A 15078-nucleotide genomic window follows, 5' to 3' on the forward strand; every position below is an offset into this window, starting at 1 on the left:
TTTGTTGACGTCTAAATAAAGGTACCACTATATATGTTGCTTTTTATTACCTTTACACTTTGTATAAACAAGTGTGTAGAGTGTTGCTTATAAAATCCACAAAGTGCTATAGAGAAAATTTAATTTTATTTATGGAATGAACACATTTTTAACATTTTTAGCTTTGGGCTTTCAGAGCGTGTAGCATAGCTTTGACCTGAGTTTTAAAAATAAATTGGGAAAAAAATATCTGCGTCAGTAAACAAAAAATAAATATTTGGAAAATATCTTCATAAATATTTATTTTAACTGGTCGATGGGACTTCTGCTCCGGAACTTCTGTACACAGCATCTGCACATCGGGACTATACCGGCTGGTGGGTAAACCGGCCTCCACAAGTGTGACATTTATTTTGAGCGACAGAAAATAATAAATATAATTTTATTTTAATATTTCGAGATCACAATAATCTTCCAATTTAGAACTAAAATTCCAAAAAGGAACTAACACAAATAAAATACACATAAATCAAACATTTATAATTTATCCCCCCTTGAGTTAGTTTATTATAATTATGATAAACAGAGCACAAAGATTTTAGGAAATAAAAATGTTTTATGTTTTATTAAATAACTACAATGCAAACTTTAACAGTATAAAAAAAATAAAATACTTCTACTACAACAACTGTTTCAGAACAAAAGTCAAGAGAGTCAAACCAAAAATAGCAGCAATGTGATAGAAATACAAATATAACAATGTCAACACGACAAGTAAAATACCTCCCATTGCACAATGTTTTGAAAATAAAGTCAGTAGTGCAAATAGTGTAAACAACACAATGTAAAAACGTTTAACAGTAGAAAAAATAAAATACTTCTACTACAACAACTGTTTCAGAACAAAAGTCAAGAGAGTCAAACCAGAAAAAAGCAGCAATGTAACGAAAATACAAATATAACAATGTCAACATGACAACTATAATACCTTCCATTGCACAATATTTTGAAAATAAAGTAAGAAAGTGCAAAAAGTGTAAACAATACTGTCAGGGTTCACACCTGATCCCCATTGTAATCGGCGCCAGCTGGAGCAGATGCCGCTAATTAAGATCCCTATAAAGGGCAGCGGCACGCTCTGTCTGGCGCCGGGGGATTGTGGCTATCAGCTCACTGCAGGCCCTTGCCATGACCGGGCCCCAGGCGTGACCCCTGTCCCCTCCCTCGTCACGACCGGACCCAGTTGGCCGGTGTGACCTCTGTTCCCTCCCGCAACCTGTCCAGTCTGCCACCCTGCCTGGTGCCTGCCCCGTCTGCATCCTGTCCTGGTGAGACCCAGCCTCTGCAGTCCTGCCCGCAACCCGTCCCGTCTGCAACCTGCCCTGCCATGTCAACCCAATAAAAGTGCTTTCATCCACCCATCTCTGCTCGGAAGTGTGGTTCCCTGCTCGAGTCCGCCCCAGCGATTTGTGACAAATACAATGTAAAAACCTTCAACAGTTTAGAAAATGTAATACTTCTACTACAACAACTGTTTCAGAACTAAAGTCAAGAGAGTCAAACCCAAAAAAAGTAGCAATGTAATGAAAATACAAATACTGTATAACAATGTCTACAAGACAACTAAAAGACCTTCCATTGCACAATATTTTGAAAATACAGTGCAAATAAAGTGTAAACACAATTGGCTCTCATTCCCAGCCTTTGGGAATCCCTTTTGGCTCTGTTGCCATAGTGAAAACGGATTTACAGGTTCTTGTTCATGAACAGTAACACGTTTACATTTTTCCTTTTTATTGCAGTTCTCTGAGTCACTAACTGTCCTGCTTTTAAGAAGATCCTTTCTGCAGGTATTGATGTTGCCTATAGTCCCAGCTGTTTTTTTTTTTTTTGCAGTCTTGCTCAGACAGGGAAATGTTGGCAGAGAGGGGAGGAGCTAAAAGTGTGCCTGAGTCATTCACCCAGGCAGAGACCCAGAAAGTGGCGGCCGGCGCTGGGCGAGAGAGATAGGGGGTTGCGCTATTTGCGCATAGAAGCGTCGTTGGAGAAGCGAAGAATCGATTCCAGGACAATAGGATCCGATCCAATTACTTGCTTTGTATCAATAATATCGATATTTGGATCGATCCGCCTACCCATACTGTTAGCTCGCTGAAAGGCGATAAAATAACTTCGATCTTGTGGCTCGTCTATACGGAGCCGCAAAGTTGACAATACGTCTAGACCTTTTGCACGTTATCGGACTGAACAGATGATGTCGGCATTTATATGTATAACTCTTAATTTCGAGACGGGTGTGTCTCACAAAAGCAATATTATTATAGTTTTTCAGCAACTTTTTTTTTATGTTGAAAAGTCTAGACATACGTCTAGACCTTTTGCATGTTTTCGGTCTGAACGGATGATGTCGGCATTTATATGTATAACTCTTAATTTCGAGACGGCTGTGTCTCACAAGAGCAATATTACTATAGTTTTTCAGCAACTTTTATTGTTTTTAATGGTGAAAAGTCTAGGCATGCCCGATGAACACATGTAATTAATCGGAAATAGCCCCAAATGGATAATTTTGGAGTTGCCAAAGTTAAGGACGCTGGGAGGACTTAAATCCCCATACAACACGTTACCGTATCACTAATTAGCATTATAATTCAGTAACCTGAATTTTATACTTTTATTGAGGATATCGTATAAACACATTTATTCATGGATGCAAATGTCGAGGATATTCTATAAATAAATAAATACGTAAAATGAAATGAAACAAAAAATAAATAAATGCATACATACGTAAAATAAAATGAAACAAAAAATAAATAAATATTAGAAACGATAAGGTGCATATCGATTGGTCCAGACATGCAGCCAAACTGATGCTAGTTATCAGTGACGTAAGGGGCAGAACTGTTGGGCAGTGAGAGTCAGGAGTGCCACCCCTACTCGTCACCGAGCAGTGTAAGGACAGTGTCCGGTTCAAGATCGGCGATTAAAAATAAAAGGAAAAAACAAACCCTCAAGGTAGGTTGTCAACATTTATCGCATTTAAGAAAACCGATGCACATACGGGTTCCAACTCCACTCAGGAACAGTTTTATTTCTCATTCTTCCTTAATTCCTAAGCTTCAATCCGGAATTCAAAACTTATCCGTGGAGGTTCTCAGTCACCCAGGTCACGGTGAATTTTTGTCAAAATCTCCTTGTCTTGGCAACTCGACTTGAATTTCTTCGCTTGAGGACGTTTCAGCTCTCATCTGAGAGGTTTCTTCAGTGCTCTTTGGGGAGTTATCGAATATTTTATAAGTGGTATTCGGAAACTCGGTTATCTTCAGAAACTACGCAGTCATATTCGGTAACTCCGCACAGGTCATTAGAACCCGAAGAAGCCTCTCGGATGAGGATTGAAACGTATTCAATTAAATAAATTCAAGTCCAGTTGCCAAGACAAGAAGATTTCGACATAAACTTCTTGTGAAGATTTGTATTTTTATAATTCTGAGACAGCAGTCAGATAATTTTAGATGACAGATGATATAATTATCAGGTGAGTTGGATGTTCATTATCGATTTGTGCATAGAATAACATTACTATCAGAAGTTCTGGTTCGGTGTCGTTTTTTAATGAAGTCATTATTTTATTAATCTCTGCAGACCATGGCTACTCCAGAGGATGAGGAACCCACAGAGTTGATCAAAAATGTTCTGCAATCCAGTGGTCCTGCCTCTGCTGCTGCAAGGATCCAGGAATATCTGGATGAGCAGAATAACATTCCACTTCACATTGGCATCACTGGAGAGACCGGTTCTGGTAAATCGACATTCGTGAACGCATTCAGAGGCATCAGCAGCAGGGACCCAGGAGCTGCTCCAACAGGTGTTGTGGAAACCACCACAGTTCCTATGCCGTACCTACATCCAGTCCACCAAAATGTCACCATATGGGACCTGCCTGGGATTGGTACCATGAATTTCCCAGCTGTTGCCTACCTGGAATTTGTGGAATTCAGCAAGTTTGATTTCTTCATCATCATCTCGGACACTCGCTTTCGAGAGAACGACGTGAAGCTCGCCCTAGAGATCAGGAGGATGGGCAAGAAGTTCTACTTTGTTCGGTCAAAGATTGACCACAGCTTGCGTGACGAGGAAGAAACCCAGAATGATTTCAACCCACTGGCGACTCTTCAAAAGATCCGTGACAATTGTATTGAAGGTAGATGTTTTTGTCAGATACAATTCCTCTCTCCCTTACAGCATGGCAGCATTCTAAAGTATGAATTATTAAACTCTTAATTCATAGAAAAACAGCAGAGCTCTATAACAGGTTCACCACATAAGAGTCAGAGTCAGCTTTATTGTCACTTTATACGCATGGACTGGACATACAGAGGAATGGAGATGACATTCCTCATAAAAGATACATGACATTATCAATATAATAATAATAACATAGTGCAAATTAGCAATAAAGTGCACTGTAACATTAAACAGTAAACATTAGAATATGAGGTAAGATGTATAAAGTGCATGAAGATGCAGATTGATGTTTGATGGTATGAAAGAGTAGCAGCAGAGGTTTTTTTTGGTTACAATTCAGTGCAAAGGTCAGTAGGTAGTACCATGATGGTGTATTACGCAATAACAGCGTGATGGTTTTCTCAGTGCAAAGAAGCAATGGTGCAAAAAAAGAAAAAAGTGGTAATGTTTTGAAATGTTATCAGAGTCCAATACAGAGTGGGGGGAGAGATCGGCATCCGGGGCATGGGGGGCACTTCAGGAGGGAGGGCAGTTGGGGTGGGGGGCGAAGAGAGAGAGAGAGAGAGTACGGCATCTTGGGGTGGAGCGTAATGTAGGGAGTGGGATAGTGGGAAGAGATTTCAGCATCCTGACAGCTTGGTGTTTGAAGCTGTTGGTAAGTCTGGTGGAGTGGGCCTGGAGGATCTAGTACTTTCTCCCTGAAGGAGGGAGGCTGAACAGGCTGTGTGCGAGGTGGCTGGCGTCACTCACAATCGAGGACTCTGTATGGGTGAGGCGGGTGGTGTCCATGTCTTTCAGGGAGGGGAGTGGGGCACTGATGATCCTTTCATCTGTGTTCACAATGCGCCGCAGAGCTTTCCTGTTGTAGTCCTTACAGCTCCTGCCCCACACAGTGATACAGCTGGTCAGGATGCTCTTAATGGTGCCCCGATAGAACATGTGCATGATGGGTGTGGGGGCTTGCTTGAGTTTGCAAAAGAATTTGAGGCGCTGCTGTGCCTTCTTCGCAGTGTTTTCTGTCCAGGAGAGGTGCTCACTGATATGCACCACCAGGAACTTGGAACTGCTCACTCTTTCCACGACAGCATCATTGATGGTCAGAGGAGGGTTCTTGGTGTGGGGTCTCAGGAAGTCGACAACAATCTCCTTGGTCTTGCTGATGTTCAGCAGGAGGTTGTTGTCTCTGCACCACATGGGTAGAAGGTGGACCGCTTTCCTGTCGTAGTTCTTATCATCCTTGGTGATGAGACCCATCAGAGTTGTGGTGTCAACAGACTTTACCATTGGTGCTGTATGTTGGTTTGCAGTAGTCAGTAAGCAGGGTGAAGAGCAGGAGAGTGAGCACACAACCCTGGGGCACCCCTGTGCTGAGTGTGATACTGCACGAGATGTTGTTACCGACTCGTACTGCGTGTGGCCTCTCACAGAAGAAGTCCAGCAGCCAGGTGACAAGGGAGATGTTGAGCCCCAGCTGTTGTAGTTTGGTGCTCAGCTGTTGCGGGACTATGGTGTTGAATGCTGAGCTGGTGTATTTGCGTTTGGCTTTCCTGATGCCGTGCGTCAGGTTGGCTCTTGCTGATATCAGGCCACTTTCGTTCCTGGCAATGAAGGCTCTGTTTCTGTCCCTCAGCAGCCAGTGGACGTCACCTGTCAGCCATGGGTTCTGGTTTGCTCGGGTGATGACGGTTTTGGTGTGGGTTACAATGTCAATGCATTCGCCGATGTTAGAAGCAACAGTGTCTGTATACTCATCAGTGTGCATGTGGTCATTGTAGGAGGCCGCCTGCCTGAACATTTCCTATTCGCTGTTGTCGAAGCAGTCCTGAATAGCAGGGTGGCCAAACCTGTATCTGCTTCCCAACCAGTCTGGTGACTTTCACCCTGGGTCTGTATGCTGGCGTTATCAAAACAGTGGTGGGGTCAGAGAGTTCAAGGTGGGGGAACGGGAGTCCTTGTATGCTCCTTTGTCGGTGGTAAGATCCAGTCCAAGGTTTGACTTTTTTTGGGAAATCAGCATGCTGATGAAGTTTTGTGAGGAAAGCCTTGAGGTCAGCTAGACTTCATAGTCTGCATTCTGAGTATTCTGCACAATCTACTTTATCATACCTAACTTTAAATTGTTTGCCCATGTGTGCAATATAGAGACATTAGTAAGCAGCCATCCATTTAAAAACTTTCAAGAACCAGCAGATCCTGAAAGTAACGTGAGAAAAATGTGAAAACACATACATGTTTGTGGTTTTAAAAGCATTCTTTATATTGATCATCACCTTAAGTTCAATAATGCAAATATATGATTGACATTCCTAACTGTTAAAAAAAGAGATGAACAGAAAATTGGCAAGTAACTATCTGAAAAGCTTTAGGTAGTTAGTATGTACTCATTTAACGTGGCTCTCTGCTTTGCAGGACTCAAGAAACAAGGTTTCCAGGATCCACAGGTTTTCCTGATCTCGAGCCGCTCTCTCCACCAGCACGACTTTGGTAAGCTACAGGAGACCTTGGAGAGGGAACTTCCCAAACACAAGAAGGATGCTCTGCTGCTCGCCATGCCCATCGTCAGCCGTAACATCATCAGCAAGAAGAAGTCAGCTTTTCAGAAGAAGATCAAGTACTATGCCGCTCTGTCTGCTTTGGTGGCGTCGGCACCGGTTCCTGGGCTTTCTTTCACTTTTGATGTTGCCATTCTGGTTAAGATCATAAAACAGTACCAGCTGGCATTTAATCTTGAGCCCGAGTCGCTGCATAAACTTGCTGTTAGTGCCCGCGTGCCCTTGGAATCCCTGAAGGCGGTGATAAGTTCACCACTCTCAGCAAACACAATAACCAAAGATATGGTCATTAAGGTGCTGGCCTTTTCTGCAGGTGAAGTGGCATTAATGGCAGCAGAGGAAGGGTCCAGATTCATTCCACTATTTGGTATCCCGATTGCAGCATCCCTCTCTTTCACCGCAACCTACAGCATGTTGAACACTGCACTCAACATGCTTGCGGATGATGCGCAGAGAGTGTTCACAAAAGCCCTGGGTTTGGACACCTCAGTGTGATACCAACCCAGGCAGAGTTTGAATCAGTCCAGTCAGCCTCGCTGGTCCCCCCACTGGTCATTTGCGATCAATAATGTAGGGTTTGGGACTCATCCAAATTTGTCCTCTCTTGCAGAATTTTACATTGAATGGTTGTGTGTAACACCTTGTTGTATGATAAGCTATAGACAATAAGGTAAAGTTCTTGTTCACTCTCCTGATACTTTTGGTTTTCAAATTTATCAAATTATTTGTTTTTTGAGACAGCAGCATATTTTAGGTTCTGTTGAGGACTTTTTGTGTGTGTTTTGTTGTCCAAATGATATGCAGATTTATTTCTTCCACCATACAAACATGAAAAATGAAAAAGGTGTGGTCATTCATGAATGTGGTTTAACCATCACATAATGCCACAGGTTATGGCTATACGTATTTACAAGTGCCACTTGAACAGCATTTAACTGACTCTTCAGGCACGCTTTTCTTCATACACTTTCATTCCACGATTTTGGTATGAGTTTGAATCAGTCCAGCCAGCTCCACTGGTCCCCCCACTTACTATTTGAAATCAACAATGTAGGGTTTGGGACTCATCCAAATTTGTCATCTCTGGCCAACTTAACATTTTAGTGTTTTGTGTAACACCTTGCTGTATGATAAACCTTAGGCAATAAGTCAATAAACAATTCTTGTTTTCTCTCATCATACCTTGTGCACAATGAACGCATTCCTAAGAAGGTCTTTCCACATTTTCTTTTTCATCCATGATATTAATATTCTCTTTATCAGTAAGATGTGTTCAGTTCAATATTGCTGTCAACTCAAGCCAGAGTTTAAATGGTTCCAATTTCATGTATTTGTTAGGGTAGTCCTTTTGAATATGTATTTCTGTTCAAAGTATCAAGCCTAATGCAAATCACAGTCTCTGCTCACTGAATGCCTCCCCAGGAAGGTGTGTTTTATCTTGGCTTTAAATGAGAACTGTTGAAAATGTAAAATAAAGGATATATCGGAAAGCACTTGTGACGCACGTTCCATTGTTCCTTATCATCATCATCTGCCTGGGCGGTTACCTGTGTAACAATGACGTTCCTCACTGGCAGCCTCAATCGAGCGTCGTCCTCTCATTAAGTGTTCACCTCCCATGTAAAGTACAGGGAATGCAAAAAACCTTTCTGGCAGAACAGGTTTAAAATCGGCACCCAAAGTGGGGAGAGATTTATGTTACTACAGTAACCCTGAACAATGGTCTCTCAGCCATGTTTACCACTGTCATACTTCAATGAAGACGTCAATCTCATTTCAAAAACACGATCAAGCTAGAAAAACACATGATACAGCAACTTAAACAAAAAAATGTAAGTAACAAGTTATTTTAACCTATATTTTCAATTCAACTGAATTGATCAAGTGGTTTCATACGTTGCCATTTCACTTTACACCAAGTAGCATTCACCCCATAACGCTCACATACCAGTGGTGACATAGCTGCCATTGTAAGGTGCTGTCTGGGCCATTGGGAGCAACTTGCGATTCAGTGTCTTGCCCAACGACACTTCCACATACGAATAGGGAATCTAACCTCCAACCTTCTGATCAGAGGGACGCCCGCTCTACTAACTGAGCCACAGCTGGCTCAGACAATCTTAACTAACACACTGGATCTGGTCTGTTAAATGGGCCATGAAACATCTGCAATAAGAAAAACAAAGCCCAGTCCCATAAGATATGTCAATGAGTGATGATGACCTGGATGACAGAACCCTCCCAGACACCCTAGGGTGGAATGTAACCACTCTGCAAGTCTGATCAACCTAAATTACAGAATACAAAAAAGCTTATGAAATGCTGTCCTCTGCTGCAGACAAATGCACTTTGGCAGTATAGTCAATAAAGATGTCCATCCATCTATCCATCCATCGCCTGCCGCTTATCCTACTTAGGGTCGCAGGGGATGCTGGAGCCGATCCCAGACGGGGTACACCCTGGACCAGTTGCCAGTCAATCTTAGGGTTCAATAAAGATGTGTGTAAGGTGCTACCAACTTTGAACCACTGGTACTTTGGATCTTCGGTGACTGAATTGCACTTTTTGTAAGTCGCTTTGGATAAAAGTGTCTGCCAAATGACTGTAATGTAATGTAATGTAAAAGGTAAAGAATGCAGATTAGCATTATTTTGAGAGTTTAATTGCATGAGTACATCATAATAATTTATCCTTTAGTAATCCCTGTGGGGAAATTCAATCTCTAAAATTAACCCATCACTGCACTCCTGCCCAAGACATCATGTCTTGGATATGCGTAGACCAACATCATGACGCAAGCAGTGCATCCAAACGTTAACGTCAATTCAGTTTACTGCCGTTATCTGAATATTACATCACTGTTTTTTTCAAAGTTGTCTGCCACTTTTGGTTACTTCAATACTCAAACATCAGACATGAAGGTAAATGATTACATTTATTTGATGCAATAAACACGTAAGTAAACGTTCATTCGATCTCTGAACAATGATAAACTATGGGGTAAACAAATAGATTGCTTCAGTGCAATACACGGGTAAGTAAACATTCATTTAGTCTGTGAATAACAATAAAACACTATGAGGTAAACAATTACCGGTAGATTGTTTCAGTATAAAACAGGTAGATGCAGAAATGAAATATTCTATGCTCAAAATATTGAGCATAGAAACAACATTATTGATTCTTTCAAATATAGAGCCTAGAATCAACCTTGGAAATACTTTCAAATGCAACAATAAACAAAATGACACTCAGATAGTAATTTTGAATGTTTTCCTTAAGGTAATTCCCAGTACAGAGCATAAAATAAACAATCTTATAAAGATAAAGATAACTCGTTTTGTTTTTCATCTATTTTCAAACTAAAATATTCAGTCCGTTTCTCAGTTTCATTTTTTTTTTTTTAACAATCCATTTCATAATTTTTTAGGTGTCTGTTTTCCTCAGGCTGTTTCAAAGTCATTGAGGTATTGTAGAGGCTGTCGGCACCTGGCCAGGCACTGTGTCTGTGGTGACTTCCTCCTCTTCTTCTGCTGCAGATATGTCACGCAGGCCAGGGTTGAGCTTGTTGAAGATAAAGGGGTTTCCTATCGCACAGTGTCCACTCCGCTCAGCTGTGGCCATAGAGCCCTTGACAGTGGTCACTCTCCACAGCTTGGAATTGTAGCCTGCGGTAAGTTTTCAGTGCCTGGCCTGAGAGCACAACACCGCGGGGTTGCCAGGTTGGAGATTGTAAGGTGCAGCATGATGGTGAGTGCTGCTCTCCATGTAGGCAACAAAGAGGGTCTTTCAGAGCGTTCTCATGAACCTCTTTACCGTAGCATTTGCCTTAGGCCACAGTGGTGTGATCTTTTGATGGGGGGACCCCATGTAGGTTACAAATTTGCCTAACAGCTCACTGTTGTAGCGGGGGCTGTTGTCTGTCTTCACTGTTCTGGGGATGCCAAGCATCAAGAAGCTCTTTTCCATGACAGGTATAAAAGAGTTTGCAGAGGTGGAGTGCATGATCTCAACTACAGGGTATCGGGAGTACTGATCCACAATAACTAGTAGCTGTTCAACTGACGGCAGTGAGCCACAGAAGTCTGCTCTGATGTCAAACCTGGCCGGGTCTGACATCTGCAGAGGCTCATTGTGTGTCTCAGGTCTAGTAGCTTGACATGCTAGGCAGTTTCTCACCATCACCTCAGCTTGTCGATCAATGTGTGGAAACCACACCTTTTCTCTTTGGAGGGCCTTTGCCTTGGTGATTCCTTGATGTGCATCGTGTGCAAGCTGAAGGACCCTTTGCTCGAGTGAGGAGGGAATGATTCTGGAACCCTTCAGTATGATGTCATTTTCGTGTGACTTTAAAAGCTCTATTTTAGCATCGCCTCAGTATCATCCATCCAGCCATTGCTTTTCGTGTATTGCCCCGCATGATGAGGTTTACGTACTCTTCAGCGACTATTGTTGCATGAGTGTTTTTAGTGTGTGGCTGTGCTTGTATTGAGTGGTGGGACATATAGGCATATAGGCATATTTTGTACTCCACCTTGAGGAAATATGGCTGTCGCCATTGCTCGATGCAGGCTGGCTGCTTGGACCTCTAAAGGTTCAAATAGTTAACTTCCTTTCATAGCTTTTCCCCTGGTTGTGCTGCTTCCAGACATGCATTTTCATATTAAAGCATCTAATCAATCACATTTCAGCCATCATCTGTTGCCAGGCAGGGTCAAAGTCAAAGAAATCTGCCTGGGTGGGGCCCTGAACAATCAGTTCTGCTAGCCCTTTACGCAAAAAAATAAGTGTTGCTTCAACCAATCAGATTTTGAGCTGGCGACATCCAAAGCCTTCAAGCAGGCTACAGCAACATCAGCGTATTCACACCCTCTGATTGGATAGTCAGCGAGTGGACTAGTGTACTGGCAAGGAGAAGCGTACTAGCGAGCTGCGAACAGAAATATAGCTGTGTTTGTTTAATATTGGTTTTATCATACTGCGATGGCTGCGGGAGGAGAGAAGCGTATTTAGTTGCTAGTACATTGTTAAAGCCATTTTCTAGATGGAGTTTTGAAGAAAAGCTGGACATAGTAAAGAAAGGTCTGGCAACTACCAAGCTGGCGAAACTGTCATAACCAGAAAAAGGATTTGTCCAACATTGTCAAGCCACTAACCATGACTGGTACTCCTGGCTCACAGGCTCTTAGGTACAGTGCAAATCATATTGCTGGGAGTGCTTGTTCTTCTTCTTCTTCTTCTTCTTCTTCTTCTTTCGGCTTTTCCCGTCAGGGGTCGCCACAGCGAGTCAACTTTCTCCATCTAACCCTATTCTCTGTATCTTCCTCTCTCACACCAACTACCTTCATATTCTCTCTCACTACGTCCATAAATCTTCTCTTTGGTCTTCCTCGAGACCTCTTGCCTGGCAGCTCCAATTCCAGCATCCGTCTACCAATATATTCTCTATCTCTTCTCTGTACATGACCGAACCATCTCAGTCTGGCTTCTCTGACCTTCTCTCCAAAACATCGAACATGTGCCGTCCCTCTGATAGACTCATTCCTGATCCTCTCCATCCTGGTCACTCCCAAAGAGAACCTCAACATCTTCATCTCTGCAACCTCTAGTTCTGCCTGCTGTCTTTTGGTCATTGGAACAGTTTCTAGTCCAAACATCATCGCTGGTCTCACCACTGTCTTGTACACCTTTCCTTTTATTCTGGCTGAAAGTCTTCTATCACATAGTACCCCTGACACGTTTCTCCACCCATTCCAACCTGCTTGGACCCGTCTCTTCACCTCTTTTCCGCACTCTCCGTTGCTCTGGACTGTTGACCCTAAGTACCTGAAATCCTCCAGCTTCTTGATCTCCACACCCTGTAGCCTGACCGTTCCATCTGAGTTCCTCTCATTCACACACATATATTCTGTCTTGCTGCGACTAACTTTCATTCCTCTCCTTTCCAGAGCATACCTCCACCTCTCTAGATTTTCCTCTACCTGTTTTCTGCTCTCACTACAGATCACAATGTCACCCGCAAACATCATGGTCCATGGGGATTCCTGTCTAACCTCATCTGTCAGCCTGTCCATCACCATTGCAAACAAGAAGGGGCTCAGAGCTGATCCCTGATGGAGTCCCACCTCCACCTTGAACTTCTCGGTTACCCCGACAGCACACCGTACCAGTGTCTCACAGCTAGCATACATGTCCTGCGCCAGTCTAACATACTTGCCACTCCAGACTTCCTCATACAATACCAGAGCTCCTCTCTTGGCACCCTGTCATATGCTTTTTCTAGGTCTACAAAAACGCAATGCAACTCCCTCTGACCTGCTCTGTACTTTTCTATTAGCATTCTCAACGCAAATACTGCATCTGTAGTACTCTTTCTAGGCATGAAGCCATACTGCTGTTCACAAATGCTGACTTCTGCTCTCAGTCTAGTTTCCACTACTCTTTCCCATAACTTCATTGTATGTCTCATCAACTTAATCCCTCTATAGTTGCCACAATTCTGCACATCCCCTTTATTCTTAAAAATAGGCACCATCACACTTTGTCTCCATTCTTCAGGCATCTTCTCACTCTCTAAGATCCTGTTGAATAATCTAGTCAGGAAATCTACCGCTGCCTCTCCGAGACACTTCCACACCTCCACAGGTATATCATCAGGACCAACTGCTTTTCCACTCTTCATCCTCTTCAATGCCTTCCTCACTTCACTTTTACTAATTTTTGCTACTTTGTGGTCAACAATGATCACCTCTTTTACCCTTGCCTCTCTTTCATTTTCCACATTGATCAGCTCTTCAAAGTGCTCTTTCCATCTTCCCATCACTCTTGTAGCATCTGTCAATACATTCCCCTCTCTGTCCTTAATCACCCGGACCTGTTGTACATCCTTTCCATCTTTATCTCTCTGTTTCGCCAACCTGTATAGATCATTCTCACCCTCCTTACTATCCAACCGAGCATACAAGTCATCATAAGCCCTTTGTTTTGCCTTTGCTACCTCTATCTTTACCTTTCGCCGCAACTCCCTGAACTCCTGTCTGTTCTCTTCAGTCCTCTCAGTATCCCACTTCTTCTTCGCTAACCTCTTTCTCTGTATACACTCCTGCACTTCCTCATTCCACCACCAAGTCTCCTTATCTACTTTCCTTCCAGATGACACACCAAGTACTCTTCTACCTGTCTCCCTGATAACACAAGCTGTTGTTGTCCAATCATTTGGAAGCTCACCCTGACCACCCAGACCCTTTCTCAACTCCTCCCTGAAAACCATGCAACACTCCTCCCTTTTCAGCTTCTGGGAGTGCTTGTTATTTGCCTCTTATTGACATGGTTATTGGAGCCACACTGGGTTCGCAGATCTGGCTTGCCTAAGCAAGGCTGCAACAAGACACCAAAGCACTGCCGGACACATACAAGAAACTGTGCTTTCCAAACCTTTCTGGGAAACGGGAGTGGATCTACGGCTGAGCGAACAAGTGCACAGGGAAACAGTGCTCCACAATGAAAAGGGAATAGGAAAATCCTTAAAAGACTGATAGACTGTGTCATTTAATTATTAGGGGGGTGGATTGATTCGGTGCACTATTGATTGCCTAGGTGTAAAATGCACGGCCTCCCACTGCTGTTTGGGAGTAATGCCTCTCTCCATCACTGAGCACTCAGCTTGCATGTGCGATTATGTGTCTCTTTGCCTTGTCCTTTTGTAGCAGTATTGCCCCAGTACTACCAGACTGGTGTCAATGACGAGCTCTGTTTCCATGACCATCAATTCAGTTTATTGGCATTATCTTAATATTACAGGGCAGATGACTTGTGAGGGGACAATGGAACATTGGTTTATCATGACCACACAAGAACTTTCCCATGAATGTTTCAATTGACATCTCTAGTGCTGTTCATATGAATCCAAGGCAAACATACCTTCTGGTGAGCAGAAATGTAACATTTAAATGGACTTGTAAAGTCAGACACAAACTGTAGCTCTTTGGGACGGCTAAGCCACAGTCATGAAGATAATGCCTTTCCAGCTTTTCATGGCTGTATGAGGGAGAAAAAAAATCTGCCCAACCCTTGGAATAAAAAACAGTGGGAGCGAAAGGAACTACAAAAGCAACTGGACGTTGCTCGGGACAACATGTGCAGAAGTCATGGACGTAACAACAAAGGTAAAATCTGTCTTGTGTCACAGTTTTTTTTATGCTACCAACACAATCCTGATACTGTTACAATTCAAAAACAAACAATTTGATACATTTGATGGGAAAGGGTATCAGAAAGCATGCTGAGTGCAGTGTTC

General features: G+C 42.9%; 1 protein-coding gene across 1 annotated transcript; it reads left to right on the plus strand.

Annotated features, from left to right (window-relative positions):
• The first annotated feature begins 1904 nt into the window (after positions 1-1904).
• On the plus strand, positions 1905-8272 carry LOC147231298 (interferon-inducible GTPase 5-like). The gene is made up of 3 exons (XM_086152616.1): positions 1905-2997; positions 3628-4186; positions 6640-8272. The coding sequence occupies exons 2-3, from the start codon at positions 3631-3633 to the stop codon at positions 7275-7277; spliced, it is 1194 nt and encodes a 397-aa protein (XP_086008742.1). The 5' UTR covers positions 1905-2997; positions 3628-3630; the 3' UTR covers positions 7278-8272.
• Positions 8273-15078: the final 6806 nt, after the last annotated feature.

Source organism: Fistularia commersonii, chromosome 9 (assembly GCF_037954325.1).
Source record: "Fistularia commersonii isolate RoL2024-O1a breed Wild chromosome 9, RoL_Fcom_v1.0, whole genome shotgun sequence".
NCBI classification, from domain to species: Eukaryota; Metazoa; Chordata; class Actinopteri; order Syngnathiformes; family Fistulariidae; genus Fistularia; species Fistularia commersonii.

Excerpts from the sequence above, each read along its gene's own strand:
- LOC147231298 (XM_086152616.1), top strand. The coding sequence starts at position 3,631 with ATGGCTACTCCAGAGGATGAGGAACCCACAGAGTTGATCAAAAATGTT. Across the intron at positions 4,187-6,639 it reads CCGTGACAATTGTATTGAAG|GACTCAAGAAACAAGGTTTC; the intron begins GTAGATGTTTTT and ends TCTGCTTTGCAG.